Source organism: Argiope bruennichi, chromosome 10 (assembly GCF_947563725.1).
Source record: "Argiope bruennichi chromosome 10, qqArgBrue1.1, whole genome shotgun sequence".
Taxonomy (NCBI): domain Eukaryota; kingdom Metazoa; phylum Arthropoda; class Arachnida; order Araneae; family Araneidae; genus Argiope; species Argiope bruennichi.
In genome coordinates, this window is record NC_079160.1 from 60,277,843 (window position 1) to 60,293,542 (window position 15,700).

The window sequence follows — 15,700 nt, forward strand, 5'->3', positions numbered from 1 at the left end:
TTTAGTTTCAACTGGATCCATAATACCTAAAGTTTCTAATTTCCAAAGATCAGCGATAGAGCTATTTTGTATTAGCATTGAAGTCACCAGTTGAGCGGAAGTATTTTCCTCTTTTCCTCCAAAAACTTTACCCATGATCAGCCAGCCTAATTTTGTTTCATATGCTACTAATCCACATTTCAGAGCATATATATTTCCTGAGAATAACTGTCCGCAAAAGTCAGATCCTATCAGCAATTCAATGTCCGGACAATCTTTGCCTTGATCAGAGAGTATTATATTCTTTTTCTTCAACTCCTTTTGCCAATTTCCTTTGTGGATCCGAGGTATTTTTCCGCATATAATTGGTTGATCGAGGACTTGCATATCGTAAGTGAATCCCGTATTCAAATTCTGAAGGGTTATTTCATATAGTCCATGATCTTGTTTTTCTAACGTAGATCCACCAAATACCGAATGTATGATATTTTTAACTTCAATGGGCCTCAGATTCATTTCTTTAATTGTTTTCTCTAATAAGTACGATCGCTGCGAACCACTGTCAATAAGAGCTCGTACTCTGCGTGTTTTTCCTTCTGCTTTAATATTAACTTGCAATGTTTGAAGGAGAACTTCTTCAGCAGCACACTGATTGGATAAATTGACATTTAGATTCTCTTCCACCTCAGGTGTTTTGACTTTTGGTTTGTTTGTTGGCAGATCTGGACACATCAAAGTCCAATGCCTCTTATTACAAAGCAGGCACTGTACATTTGACTTGCAAATTCTTGACCTATGGCCAGGCTTTAAACAAGTGAAGCAGCATTTTTTATTTTTCAAAATCTTTTGTTTCTTTTCAAAATCAAATTTTTTGGCATTGTAACATTCTTTGCTTTCGTGAGGGTTTTCACAAAAAACGCAGATGGTATTATGTTTTCTTTTTTCTGTACCTCCTGAAAACAAATCTGTAGCAGTAGCCACAGAATCAGAATTCCTCTCCTTACACACCTTAGGTGCAAATCCTGATTTCGCTAAGCGAATTCTTTCCTCACCTTCTATTTCTGTTTTCAGAAAGAGTAATAAGTTTTTCAGTTTTTCTGAATAAGCATTGCTTTCCGGGTCATGATTTGCTATTATAATTGGATTACGCAGCCATACCCTGAAAATATCTTCAGGTATGCGGGATTCCACCAGGGGGAAAAGCATTGCTGAATACTTGTCTGATGTTAAACCAATTGATTCTAGAGCTCTTAAGTAAGTTTCTAATTTATCATAAATTTGCGACGTGCTTAATTTCCTTTTAGCTTCTGAAGCATTTATTATAACTAATTTTAGTAGCTCACGAACGTAGTATTCAATAAGCAACTCATCCTTTCCGAAACGCGATTTTAAACTTTCTATTGCCTTGCAATAATTCGCATTTGTTGGAGGATAACTGTCTATAATTTCCCGAGCTCTAGTTCCTTCACTTACACATTGGATCAAATATTGAAATTTGTCTTCATTTTCTAATTTATCATCATCATGAATACGCTTAAATTGACTCCAGAAAGCCAGCCAATTTTTAATTTCACCGTTAAATTTAACGAGTTCTATTTTAGGTAACTTAAGTTTTCGTTTAATTCTAGGAGAAACAGAACCAACGCTTTCCTTTTCAGCGTAAGAAAGTTTAGTCAAATATATGTCCACATTTACTTTCGCATCAATCATTTTTGTGCTGTATTCTTCGATTTTCAAATACTCATCTTCATACTTTTCGGTATCCGAATTTTCCAGATGAAAACTACATATTTCATTATCTAATTTGGCCAAATCCGAATAAATTCGTTCCAAATTGCCGAAAAGTGATTTAATTTCTTTTTCCTTAGGTTCATCGACCTTTAATCTTTCAATTAAAACATTATACGTTTTCGTAAAGTTAGATCTAATAGGTGATCGCTTCTTAACGGACATCTCCATTTTTATTTCACTACTTAATTCTTATTGCAAATAAAAACAGACGTACCGTATTTTTAGCAATCACGTCCGGGTTCACCACAATGTTGAGACTCTACCTGAATTTCATTTCATTCAGTCGTTTCTCCGCTAATAAGATTCAAAGATGTGGGATCGTAATGTGAAATAATCCACTCGTTATTAATCTGACTCCATTTTATTATCTATCCATATTACAATTCTATTTACATGCTATATTTATATTTAGTTGCCATATACAAAAACATACATTGGTTTCGCGCGCAGTTAATTCTGATTTTAGAGTTGTAAAAACAAGTTATAACTCTAGTATGATTAAAGTTAAAATTAGTTTTTTAGCCAAAGGCGCTCGTAACAAACACCTTTATTAGAGATTATACGAGAAAACCTTGAAAATATGATTTCCGCTGGTTTTGTTTATTTCAGATGTTTTTAACAAGATTTTGACCATGTAAGACTCTCATTAATCGAGAGTTTATTGTAAATCCAAAGGAATGCGGTCATTGCTGGAATAGTACTCTTTTTTTTTCTTTTTTTTGAGCTAAAATGCTAATCAAAAAGACATAAAATAATGCTATTTTCAGTGGTGTATTTACGTATTTTGATGTCCTAGGAAGTTCACATAATTAGGAAATATACGAAAGTATTTGGGACATCAAAAACTGACCATTTCAGTTTCATATTTCAATACATTTATAATTTAATCAACATTTTAACTATTCAATTTAGGATATTTTTTTACTTTCTTTACGTAGTATGGAGGAAGTAGAGTAATCATCAAACAATTCGAACTCAAGAATTTGATGAATCTTCACGTTTTAGACCTACCTGGGTTCGAAAAGTACATTTTTAGAAAATGTCCGTCCGTCTGTGCATCTGTGACAAAGATAATTCAAAAACGCCTTGAGCTAGTCGGTTGAAATTTATATACGGTCTTTACACCAAATTTACAGATTTCTGTTAAATTTTGAGTAAAATCTGTTCAATGGAAGTCCGTTTGTCCGGCTGATCGAAAATAATTTAACACGATAATTACAAAATGAAGAAATCTAGAAAGATAAAATTCGGTACACATGTTTAAGATCTATACTGTAGACACCAGTCAAATTTTGAGAAAAATCAAACAACGATTTAACTGTCTGTATTTTCAACAACATGTAAACACTATAATTAAAAAAACGCAATGATTTAAATTTATCAAATTAAGTATGGTATTTTGTGACTACAACTGTAAAATTTTGGTTTCAATAAGCTGGGAAAAAATGCGTCTAAAAGTCAGAATCGATTTTCTGATATTGTTCATCGAATGCCAGGGATTAATTGCCAAGGATGACACGATAGGTTCAATAAAAATGCTAAATTCTCATCAAAAGTTAATATTCCTAACTGTTGTTGGCCAATGCCATGCTAGCATGACAGGTTTATGAGAGAGTATGTTAGAAAATTTTGGTTAAATCACTCCCACTGGTTTTATTTTAGTATATAAAAATAAGCGTACTTTTATTTATTTGTTATGTCTTACGTCTGCGTGGTATCCATATTTGCATTCCATTTTAAGCTAGCAGACGCTGTCTACAAAAATCATAATAACTAAGCGAACTTAATAATACAGATACAAGAATCTAGTCAGTTAGACTTAACAAAGAATTAATAAAATCCTAATATTTTATAATTCATAAAATTTCTGCTTTGCACAAATTTATTTATTTGATAAATACTAACATTATTCGACCGATTTGTCTGCGACCCCTCGTCAGTGCAGCAACTGTATGCAGCAATTTATTTTGTCTCATCAGAAATCCATAAGTGGTTATTTGAATTTGAAATCATATGTAACTAATAATGATTTTTCCTCGGAAATAATGCAACATAACTTTATGATAATCATTCCGATAAAAAACCGCCACATAAAATACGGAATTCTTTATTGTTTAGGAAGGAAAATCATTAACTTGCAATCAGAATTATTTATCTCGATTTTGAAAATAGAAAAAATAATATTTGCATCCCATTCTCCTGTAATGAGTATCATACATTTTATTTATTTTAATAATTTGTGTTGAAAGCATTCAATGGTTGTCAAAATTTTTTATCTAGTTAAAATGAGCCGTTTGAATTGAATATAATAACTTAAAATAAAATGCCCAAACAAAAGAAAATCGATTATTTTTATAATAAAATCAGCCAAGGTAAAATTCGCATGGTTTTAATGAACGCCCCGATTTTCAAATGCTAGAGATAACTAGCTTCATAAGGAAATGTAGTAATAGATTATGAGAAATTTTTATAAATTCATGTTTATTTTAAGAATTGCAATTTTGTCATTGAATAAAACATTTTTCTTTTCAACTTATTCATAAGATTATCTTCAACCAAGATAAATAAAATCAAAATAATAATTATGCATTAAAACTCCATACCCTAAAAATTTAATTATGATTAGTTTTGATTTCTACCAATTATTTTAATTGATTCATTAGTTTTGATTTATACCAATTAGTTTAATTGATTGATTCATTTGATTTCTTTTAATTAGTTTAATTGATTGATTCATTTGATTTCTTTTAATTAGTTTAATTGATTGATTAATTTGATTTCTTTTAATTAGTTTGATTCCTATTAATTAGTTTAATTGATTAATTAGTTTTAATTCCTACCCATTAAATTAAATTGATTATTTTTGATTTCTTCCAATCATTACTAGTCCCGCTACACATTGACTTATCTTTTTATTTAATAAAAAATGAATCGGTAGGGAGAAATCGAAATGTACACAAAGAACAAGAACTTTTATAAAAATGTTAGACCCCTCTTACTCTGGATAAAAATTGTAGAACTTAGACTAAGTCACAAATGCCCCAAATACACAGTTTTTTACTTTCAACGTTCCAAAAATGAATAGTTTTGCTATATAGTGTGGAAAATTTAGTATTATTTTGGTAGCTTTTTTTTTCGACCGACTGACACTAAAATTTGACAGAATTACAATCTCAGAAACAAGATCACATGCCAAATTTCATTTATTTAAGTCGTTGCATTTTTCATCAATCGCATTTACATATGTGATTGAACAAGCAGATAGATAGATTTGGGTCAGAATTTTATCTACGCTTTGATGCTAAGACAGTATTAAACTCTATTCATCCAGCTCTGTTTGCTTTGTAGTTATCATGTTCATTTGCAATCGGACATAAAGACAGACAAACTTCCTGTAAATAGATATCATCAACTGACATGCGCATTTCAATTGATAGAAATCTGCAGATTTAATGTAAAGATCGTGTACGGATTTTTTTAGTCTATCTGAAAGCATTTTTGAGCTATTATGTTCACAGACAGAGCAATAGTCAGACAGATAAAATTCCAAAAATATGTTTTTCAAATTGAGGGAGATCTGAAATGTAAAGAATATTCGAAATTCCAAAGTCGAATTTTTAGAACTGTTACAATACTTTCTATTTGAATATTTCATATATAAGAAAATAAAAAGAGAAGAAAATTACTAAATAATTATCCACAGATATACAGAATCGCATTTAAAAATTTGGTTAAAAAGATTTTTTAAAAATGGAAGAGTTTTTTTTCTTCTCCTTTCAGTTTTCCAAAATAAATAAATAAAATAAAAAGTTAAACTACTAAATCAATTGCATTCAAGCTTTTAATAAACACACAAATTTTTAATTGCATCATAATGGCAAATATGGTTTTTCTAGTTTTCAAAAGATCCTACCTTATGTTTTGTGATTCTTTGATGATTAATCTGAATCACTTTGTGGTATTTTTGTGCAATAAAAGTATTTCTGGATTCAATAACGCCTTATTAAAATGCATAGGAAAGCTCAGACTGATCATTTATATTTTGACATTTTCTTTCTATAGTTTGACAGATAAGTAAATATTATTTCAAAACCCAACAATACGGATCCATTGTTAAATTTACTACCACATTATCTGTTGGAATTCGTTTGTTTTCTTTAGAACAATGATTTCAAAATTGGAAAGTAGATATCCGCATTAGGCTAAAATTGACTCACAATTCTAGGTTTTATTTCTAACTCGAGCGTTTCAAGATCTTAATCGCATCCGATGTCGCTATTTTGGCGGTTTACTGCCGCGTTGACATTCGCAGTTGTTCTTTCACCTGCGTTCTTGTTCAAACCGGATGCACGAATACAAATAAAACCCGAACGACGCAAAACCGCAGCAAAAAAAAAAAAAAAAAAAAAAAAAAAAACTCAGAAAGTTAATAGAAGATTTCAAGAAAGCAAATCTTCCGAAAATGTGCAGAATATTGGATCTGCCTTTACTGGAATTCTTGAGATGGTTTGAAGAATCCAGTGAGAGAAAGGAATGCAATAGCGAAATTCATTACATTAATTCAATAGAAAAATTAGTCTGATAATGAATAATGCAATTGGTGAAGAAATTCGTAATTGAAGCTTTTGGAAAATTACTTTTGAAGTGAAAGCAAGTTAACGGTAACCACTCGTTTTAAGTTCTTTTAACAAATTAAGTTCTTTAAAAGTAAATCAACCGAATAATCCCTCTGCATTTAACTGCCTTTTTACTTCCTCCTATACGATGTCTAGAGAAAGCATAGTAATCGCCAAAAAAATTTGAGCTTGAGATTTTGAAACACATTTTTAGAAAATATCCGTCTGTCTGTGACTCAAATACGCAAAAACGGTTTGAGCTGGACGGTTGAAATTTGGTACACAGTCTTTATATCAAACTTGCAGATTTCTGTTAAATTTCGAGTAAAATCTATTCAGAGGAATTCCGTCTATAGGGTTATTCGAATATAAAATTAACAAGGTAATTTCAAAACTAGGAGAGCTAAATAGATAAATTTCGATATATAGCTTTAAGATCTGTAGTGTATACACCTATAAAATTTTGAGCCAAATCCAACTAAAAGTTAGCTGTCTGTTGGTCTGTACTTTCATGTAAACGTAATATTTTTTTTAAAAAAAAGCAATCAATTAAGTATATCAAATTTTTTTATGGGATTTTGTGACACAAGTGCAGTTTTGTGTGAAATTTTTGTTTTAACCGTTTGAAAAAAAAAAAAAAAAAAAAAAAAGTTTATAAAACACAAATTTGATTTTTGGATACTATTAGCGTATTTCTGGGACTAATCACCAAAGATGACACGATAGATTCTGTAAAATGCTAAATTCCTGCCAAAAGTTAATATTCCATAGCTTTTGCACGTCAATGCCATGAAAGGTTTTCTCCGGCCTGATAAGTTTATTAGAATATGCGAGAAAATTTTTTGGGAACCACACCCACTGGTTCTTACTAGGGTTAAAAGTAAGTTTCTATTAACCACATCGCATACAATGAAATGCCTGACATGCGTATAGAATTGCTGAATTTTTAATTTAAAACCTACAATTAAGTAAAAGAATTACTTAGAAATACTTCCTTATCTCAAATGCTCCTTGTATCATATAGGAATTAAAATAACAATAAATGTCTTGAATAGGATATATCATCTAATTAGAAAGTAAGTAAATTCGTAGGTCAAAAGAAAGAAATACCGTATTCAATAAAATTGACTTAGAAAAAAAAATCAATAAGTAGAATTCTATTCTTTTCTTCCAAGTATTATTGAAAAAATGTAATTCTATATTAATCAAGGAATCGAAAAGGAAAATTTATTGATCCATGTTGATCGGAAATTCATCAAAATCACAAATTAAGAGCTTTTTGACAATTGAATTATTTTCTCCTTGGGTATTTAGATTTTGTATAAATTTGAAAATGATAAATTTTAACTCAAAAAACAATTCACGCTTTTATAAATATCTTATTTTTAATTCTCAATTATTTTTTTAAAAATATATAGTAACCTTTTTATTCTCTGCTTTTCCCTCAGATTACCGTCCATTGTTCCTATTCTGAAAGTAACAGAAACCGCAAGAATCATTGTGGAGGCCGTACAAAAGAACGAACGCCTGATTACTGTTCCCAGGAGTCTGCTTTACCCTCTATTATTTCTCAGGTAAGTGGGTCGGAATTACCGAAGCGGGTGCAATCCACTAGTGTAATAATTTCCTTTTGGATGTTTCAGTTTTAAGTGACCTCATTATTTTTGCTTCAGCAGACGATTCTACAAACTTTAATTCTAGAATTAAAATAAATAAAAATGAAGCATTGAATTGAAATATGCGAAAAAAAAAGAAATCGTCTGCCATGCTAAATTAGAAAAAAATAATCACATAATAAAATTACGCAAAATTAAGTAAAATGAATTTAATTCTTCAGGTAAGGTAAGTAACTTAAGTATGAATTAAAATATTGAAACTTCTGCTGTATTTTGTAAAAACCTAGCATTTAGAAGAGTATTCCATTATTACATCATATGTTCCTAATGGTATAATTCTGTAATCGATTTTTTACTCACTTCTAGATATGTTAAAATTTTTAAATTTTACTCGCTTATGTATTTGTAACGACAATACACTATTTTATTATTTTCAGAATTTAATCAACAGCTAAGTAATTAATTTATTTTTAATATTTCACATTTAAAATTATGAATTTTAAATTAAGACTAACAATAAAAAACAGTTATATAAATAAAATAAAATGATATATTTTTAGAATACTAATAAAATTTTACTTTTGTTTCATTCAAATGATAATTTTGACGCCCAGTTGTTACGTGTTGATTAGTTTAGTTCACTGACATGGGACATCGAACTCTAGAGTAAAGATGCTTGGCAAGTATTAAGTAAAAAGAACTAATTTGCTATAATATTTTATGTCTTTTCTGTCTGCATTTTGTCTCTTCTATTTTATTTTTTTTATGATACATTTTTTTAGAACTCGGTTTTTCAGTTTTAAAGAAATTGGCAATTTTTACTTTTACGATTTTTGTGAAAATGTTTTTAGCTACTTTTTTAGTATTATTTAAAATGAAAATAATGGATTTTTCATAAATATATGAATCCTTACTATACCATTTCAACGAAGTCATTTTATACATTTTTTTTATATATAACTACAATATGAGACTTAAATTTTTTCGGTTTTATTGCTTTAATCACGCAGTTTTCTTCCTTTTTTGCAGATTATTTCCAAGAAAAATCGCCCAGTTAGTCTTTGATTTTGCAGAATATAATATGCTACCAAACAGCCAGGAGAAATCGCTAAGTTCATCGTAGCCAAGCAAAACATATTAGTACTTCCAATTTTTTTTTAAGCAATTGATATTCCCAACACTTATTTTTTACTATTTGTTTTTTAAAATAAAATCATTCTCGGAATGAAACTATTTTCAGATCTTTTTATTTTTTATTTTAATAATAGTTGATTTTAATAATTTCGATTCCACAGCAAATTAAGATTCAATTTGCACAAGTAGAAGAGAGCTATTTAAAATACGATGGCCGTTTTTTTTTTTTTTTTTTTTTGTCATTATCTGATGGACCGTTAAAAAAATGACAAGGAAGAAAAATTAATTTATTACGAAAATTGAATACAAACGTGATTATTTTTCGATATAATCATCTTGAAGATTCAGGTATTTACTGAGCTTTCGATCCCGTCTTCGATGACAGTTACTGCCAATGATGTGAGGAGGGCCTTAATGTTCATTTAAAGCTCCTTATTAGTTTGGATTTTTTTAAAATTTTTATTTGAAGAAAGATAATGGAGAAGAAAAGTCTAAACATTCAGAACTCCAAAGTCACAATCTTGGCATGCTGATTGGCTAGCTCCCAAGATTCTTTGTTTCTTTCAAATTACTAGATCAGTTGTTTGAACAAAATCTCTTGTTGCAACAGATTTTCGCTCTTGTCCCTCACCCCTCTTTCATTGAGAATTCGGCTTTGATCCAAGTGATTTTTTATTCTCTTCCCAAAATTAAAGAACTGCCTAAGAGATAAAAGCTTCTAGTTTCAAAGAAAAAGAAAACCTGGTCCACCAATATGAAAAATGCCTGAATCTTCAAGGAGATTATATCGAAAAATAACAAATTTTGTCTCTAGGTTTTGGCAATAAATTCACTTTGTTCTTTACTCGTATCTTTTTTATGGTCTATCGGAAGTTAAAAGGACAGAGTAAAAACTGACCCTGCAGTAATCGCATCACATGCAACCAAAATGAGTTTTAGTTTTATTAACTGCTCACTTTGAAGCAATATGTAGCTATTTCGGGACATGCATCGTAGTTTTGTATTGCGGGCAGACAACGATAACTTCAGAATAAGCAGCCGCCCCTCTCCAAATTTCTGCACCACACCAACTGCAGTCAAATGAGATTGGAGCTGATAAACTCTCCTCCCTTCATTTCATAGGTACAATATATGATGCCAGTGGTGGATTAATCCTAATATTTTATAATTTAAAAAATTTGTATTTTTTTTTTTTTTTTTTTTTTTTTGAAATTTATGCATTCGGCAATTTGGGAAATTGAATTTTTCAATCGACTTGCCTGCAGCCTAGTTGGAAATTCGTCACTGATGCATTCAAATATCCAACTTGAAAATAGTATTTAGTAATTATAAATGGTGTCCACGACATGTTATTCTTTTTTTCACTCCTTCATCATATTAAATTTTAAAAAGTTGTATAAACGCACTAATGCTTTGTCTTGACGGCACCCCAACCTGGCCTCTATCTATGACTGTCCGATACTGAAATTTGCTTTAATTTTTGCCGAATGTTTGACTCAGTTGCTGTTATATAGTGGAAACAAATAAATGACACAAGAGGGTTTAAGGAACATTCTTTAATTCTACATAAACTTTCAGCACCTTTTTTTTCTTCTTTTTTGCAAACATGGTAAACACACAGTACAGAAATAAAACGCTAACGGAAATTCATTGAATATTTTACAGAGATCTGCTTCATAAGAAGCTACCTAATATACAAATTATGAGTTACAAAAAAACTGACCCAGTTTTCACATCTCCTTCCTCGAAGGAATTTCCAGACTCTGATGAGAGAGTGGTGTGTATTATGCAATATATCAATCTCTTCGTATCTAACATCTATTCAAAACAGCAGTTAAGTATGTATTCCTTAAACACTAACGAACAACCATAATTGATAGAAGATATTTTAAAACATATAACTTGAAATAGCAATCAGGAAAGTTATACAAATTCATAAATTGTGATTATTTGTAATTGTAAAAAAAAAAAAAAAAAAAAAAAAAAAAAACCAACATTTAGTTCTAAACATTGTAATATAATAAAGTTTATTTTATTATGTTACGATTAGTTCATTTTATTTGATTCTTTTACTTTGTCTTTTAAAATTTTATTTTAATTATATAGCAATGATTAGTGCATACACGAAATGTAATTAATATAGTTACAACACGAGTGAATATAAATGCGATAACTAAAACAGTGAAAAATATTGTCGTAAAATATATTTTCAAAAAAGTATTAAAATTTAGGGATAATAAAATAAAATTAATTAAAGCTAAAAAGTTTATTTATATATATTTTTTTTGTTTTAAATTCTGAAGTCGTGTAAAAGTGATTTTAATGCAACGATATACTCTGAAACAACAAGAGGTGTAAAATACTTGATTGATTTTTAATTAAAAATCCAATTGAAATTTTGAAAATCTTTTTTCAATAAGCGAAAGCAACCTAAGAAGTAAATAAGCGCCAAATTTGTCAGCTGTAGATGCAATGGTCCGCCCAATAAAGCGTTTTGAATGATTTTTTCGGAATACAATGTCGCAATTTACAAATCCAACCTATAAGCATTATCCAGCTAAAATCCTTCCATTGATAACAAATGCTGTAATTTTTTTTTATAACTTATTTCTCAAGTTATGAGGGCTAGTCAAAACGCTTCCATCATAATTTCAACATTATATAAATTGACAACCTGTTCTTTTGATGTTAATTTTATTAAATAACGCTTACTGATTTTATTGGCTTATTTCTGTGGCGGTAGAATGAGCAGTAACATTTGTTACAATCTTAGTTGAATTTGCGGCAAATTTTTTTTTTTTTTTTTTGCTGTTTTTTACATGAAGTTATGTTGGCATTAACAATTGGAAGATATTTTTTCTAAAGCAATGATTCGTTAAGTATGGGTCTATTATCGTAAACTGGATAATAATATCTCGTTTAATTGCCAAAGAACATCAGCCACAGGGGGGGGGCACTTAAGTACATGGATGTGGAGTTATTGCGTAAACAAATTTCCGATTCCTTTTTCTTTGGAATAAAATAAAAATGCAGTAGCTGGTTAACGGTCTCTTCGCTAATGACGGTACGTACCTGCTTATGAGGTCTCCAGGCATATGCTGGTAATAAAGTACATTTAGCACACATCTTTAGGCCCACATTGCTATTAGTGACCTTTAAATTAAATTAAAACGGATTTCAAAATCTAACTTTTGTTTGGAATTTTGTAATCGATTTTTTACTTATTTCCTAATGCGCTAGAGTTTAGTAATTTTGTTAAGTTGCAAGTTCTGGATGACAATACATCATTTTAATATTTTCAGAACTCTATTATCAGTCAATTTAATTAAACTCGTTTACGAGTATCCAAATTCCAAAATATTTATAATAATCAATTCTCAATTAGAAAACTAATAAATTGAAAATAATCAAAATAAAAAAAAAAAATCCACTTTTTAGCATACTAGAAAAGTGTTTTTAAGAATTATTTTTATACCACATACAGAATAGGAAGCAGGTCTTTCCTGATGATCTTTTTCACAGTATTTTCTTAGAAATATTTTAAAATAATTTGCAAGTAAAAATGCTTCAGAAAATTACATTACTTAAAAAGATTCGATTATGTTCTTTTAATTGAATTCTCTTTAATAATGTTGCATTTTTTGATAATCTTTTAAACTTTTTACAAAATTTATCAGACGATTGTGGAGTTAGTTACACATGGAAAATGCTTAATAAGTCCTGTTTATCAGGATGTAGAAAATGGCAACAGCAACACGTAGAGATTTATATTATATATTCAGATATTACAGTGATTTCACTTTATGAATTCCTTTAGTGCAATAAAGGATTTACTTTTTAAAAATACGATTTAAAATATTTGAAATATTTTAAATCATAATAATCACTGAATTTCCCCTTTGCAGTGGAGAAATACAATGTAAAAAAATGCTTAATACACATTTTAAGGATTAAAGGTAAATTTCACTTATGTTTTAAGGAAGTACAATCAATATAATTAAATATCTTAACGAATATTTGCTGCAATCAATTAAATTAAGAAAAGTTCTTTAATGCATTCAAGTGCATTAAGATGTGTAAATATCGACATGCTTTAATCTCACAACCTGTTTGTTAAATATCTATTTCTGTTAAACAGGAATTGGGAGAAAAAATTAATAATATGATAACAACTATACAGAATGTCCACATTGTATTAAATCTTGATAATATAGAAATAATATGAGATATCTCTTTCATTGCACTTCTTTGTACATTCTAATATTATTAATTAGAAATTGTGTTTTTAAGAAAATATACTTCTGAAGCAAATACTACATTTAAACACGAAATATATGGAACAGTATTTTTAAACTCGATCTCAACAGTCATGTACAACAAATAACATTTTATTATGAACAATCTCAGCAATCCAGTTAAAGCTCTACATTATTTTATAAGCTGACAATAAATATTTGAATTTCAAATTATTAAAGCACGAGAAATAAATTATTACACTTAAAAGTGTGCCAGTAAATAAAAATGTAGAATGTCCCTAAAAGAATTTAATTTTTTTTCACTACATATGAAGACCATTAAATAAAACTATTTGCTTTATTTGAAAAAAAAAAAAAAATAGAGATAAACATTAAAGAACAATAAAATTTTAAAAGTAAAAATATAACGTTTCAAAACAAAAATGCATGGCTTCTATGGTCTTCTGACTTAATCGACTATTATTTGAAGTCTTGAAAGAAAATTTTAAATTACTGCAAAATATTCATGCATATTGGTATTACTTTAAATTTAACAGTAATATGATCCATCTGCACGATGCTCAATTGAAGAAGTGGATATATAGAAAATTAACAGCAATGACTGATAAATACACATAAATAAATTTGAATTTGTTATCATTATTCATTAATAATGATATCTATTATGCTGAAAATAAATAAACTCTATATGATATATTTTAGTTAAAATAACATCCTAAGTGCTGTTTGCTGATTTCACATTTCTTCTTTAAGCCAGCACACTTCTGGGTCATTTTATTAATAAAGTGTAATGAATATTCACAGGAATAAAAAACAAACTTAAAATGATATCTTAACTTATCGGCTTAACTTACCCCTTTCTTCTTTACCCCAATGGTTTAAAACAGGCTTTTTTTTTAAGGCTAAAGAGGATGTAAAATATTAGGCATGGATTTAAATTATTTAAAATCTGCAAATAAACTATTGGGTACTACTTTTTATGCATTATTATTTACTTGCAGAAAAGAACACCATCTTGGTTCAAGATATTTCACATTAAAATAATGTATCAAAGTATAATAGTATAGCACTCAATTTGAAAAAAAGAACTTTCCGATGAAAAAACAATTTGTTTTCAGAACCATTTGTATGAAATCTTTTATGTACAGTACCAAAGGGTCAAATTATAAATATTTTTTTAAAAATATAAAATATATCTGAGTAAAAGAGATAGACAATAATATCAAGCACAGCGATACAAATTTCCAAAGTTCTAAAAAAATTAAACTATAACTTAAAAGAAAATTTCAAAAGAAAACAAAAGTATATTGCACTTTGTATTCATTTCTAAAGAACTGATTAAAATATAAAAGAAAAATTCAACATTATGTTGAAATGCATTTTTAACCCTATGTCTGTTCAAAAAATATACATTTTACTTTTTGTTATGATATTAGAGAACATGTAAGTAAATAAAAAGAATACATCTAACATTATGAAAAATTCATTTTAATGCAGCAATAATATTGTGCAGAGGAGACACCCACCACATCACATGATTTTTCTTGTGTCATGCACAATAAAATTGTGATGCTGTTATAATTTATTGTAAATTGAAGGGTGTCATACTTGTGGCCCAGAGAGTAAAAGATGAGTGATCAAGTTAAAAATTCAAACATAAAAAGTTTCTTTGGTAAATGCAACTGAAAAAATGAACATTTAACATCCTTTCTAGTAAGGAACATAAATAATCTAATTCAGAAAAAAATATGAGCAAAAAATTTTAAGCCCAAGAATTGAATTTGATATAAATTATGAAAACTTAAAATTTTTGGATTTAGTTTCCTTCGATTTCCTTTATAGTAATAATCTTAGTCTCTAACCATATGCAGATGAAAGTAAATCGATATCAAATACTGTTGAGCTATGAAGTCAAAATTAAGAAGATGAGATCCACTTATTGAGATCCGCTACTTGCTACTGACTGAAACACGGTAACACACATATTGTAAAAGATATAATCACATTTCATGGCAAACATAAAAGACCATTTTGGTCATGCTGTACCATTGATTTCAACTTATATTTGTTAGATACATATATTAATTCTACAACAATAAATCTTTTTCTCACAAATAGGACAAGAGAGTACAACAATTATATTATAACATTCTGTATCAAGTTGTTAATTCTTTTAACAAAATTTTCTTAGCATAACCTGATATGCTAGAACATTTAAAAAATAATACTCTGTTCAAAGCTTATTTTTATTGCTGAGTAGCAAGAAATGGTATAATAATACTGTTGACACCAAAATGAACCATATCAT

The 15,700-nt window shown here is 28.8% G+C and overlaps 1 protein-coding gene across 1 annotated transcript in view; it reads left to right on the top strand.

Moving 5' to 3' along the window:
• The window catches only part of LOC129988402 (17-beta-hydroxysteroid dehydrogenase 13-like), a 30,918-nt gene extending 21,667 nt beyond the window's left edge, over positions 1–9,251 (top strand). The window contains exons 5-6 of the mRNA XM_056096627.1: positions 7,835–7,960; positions 9,032–9,251. Of these exons, the coding sequence (XP_055952602.1) occupies positions 7,835–7,960; positions 9,032–9,125 (220 nt within the window). The 3' untranslated portion in view covers positions 9,126–9,251. The remainder of the gene's footprint in view (positions 1–7,834; positions 7,961–9,031) is intronic.
• Positions 9,252–15,700: the final 6,449 nt, after the last annotated feature.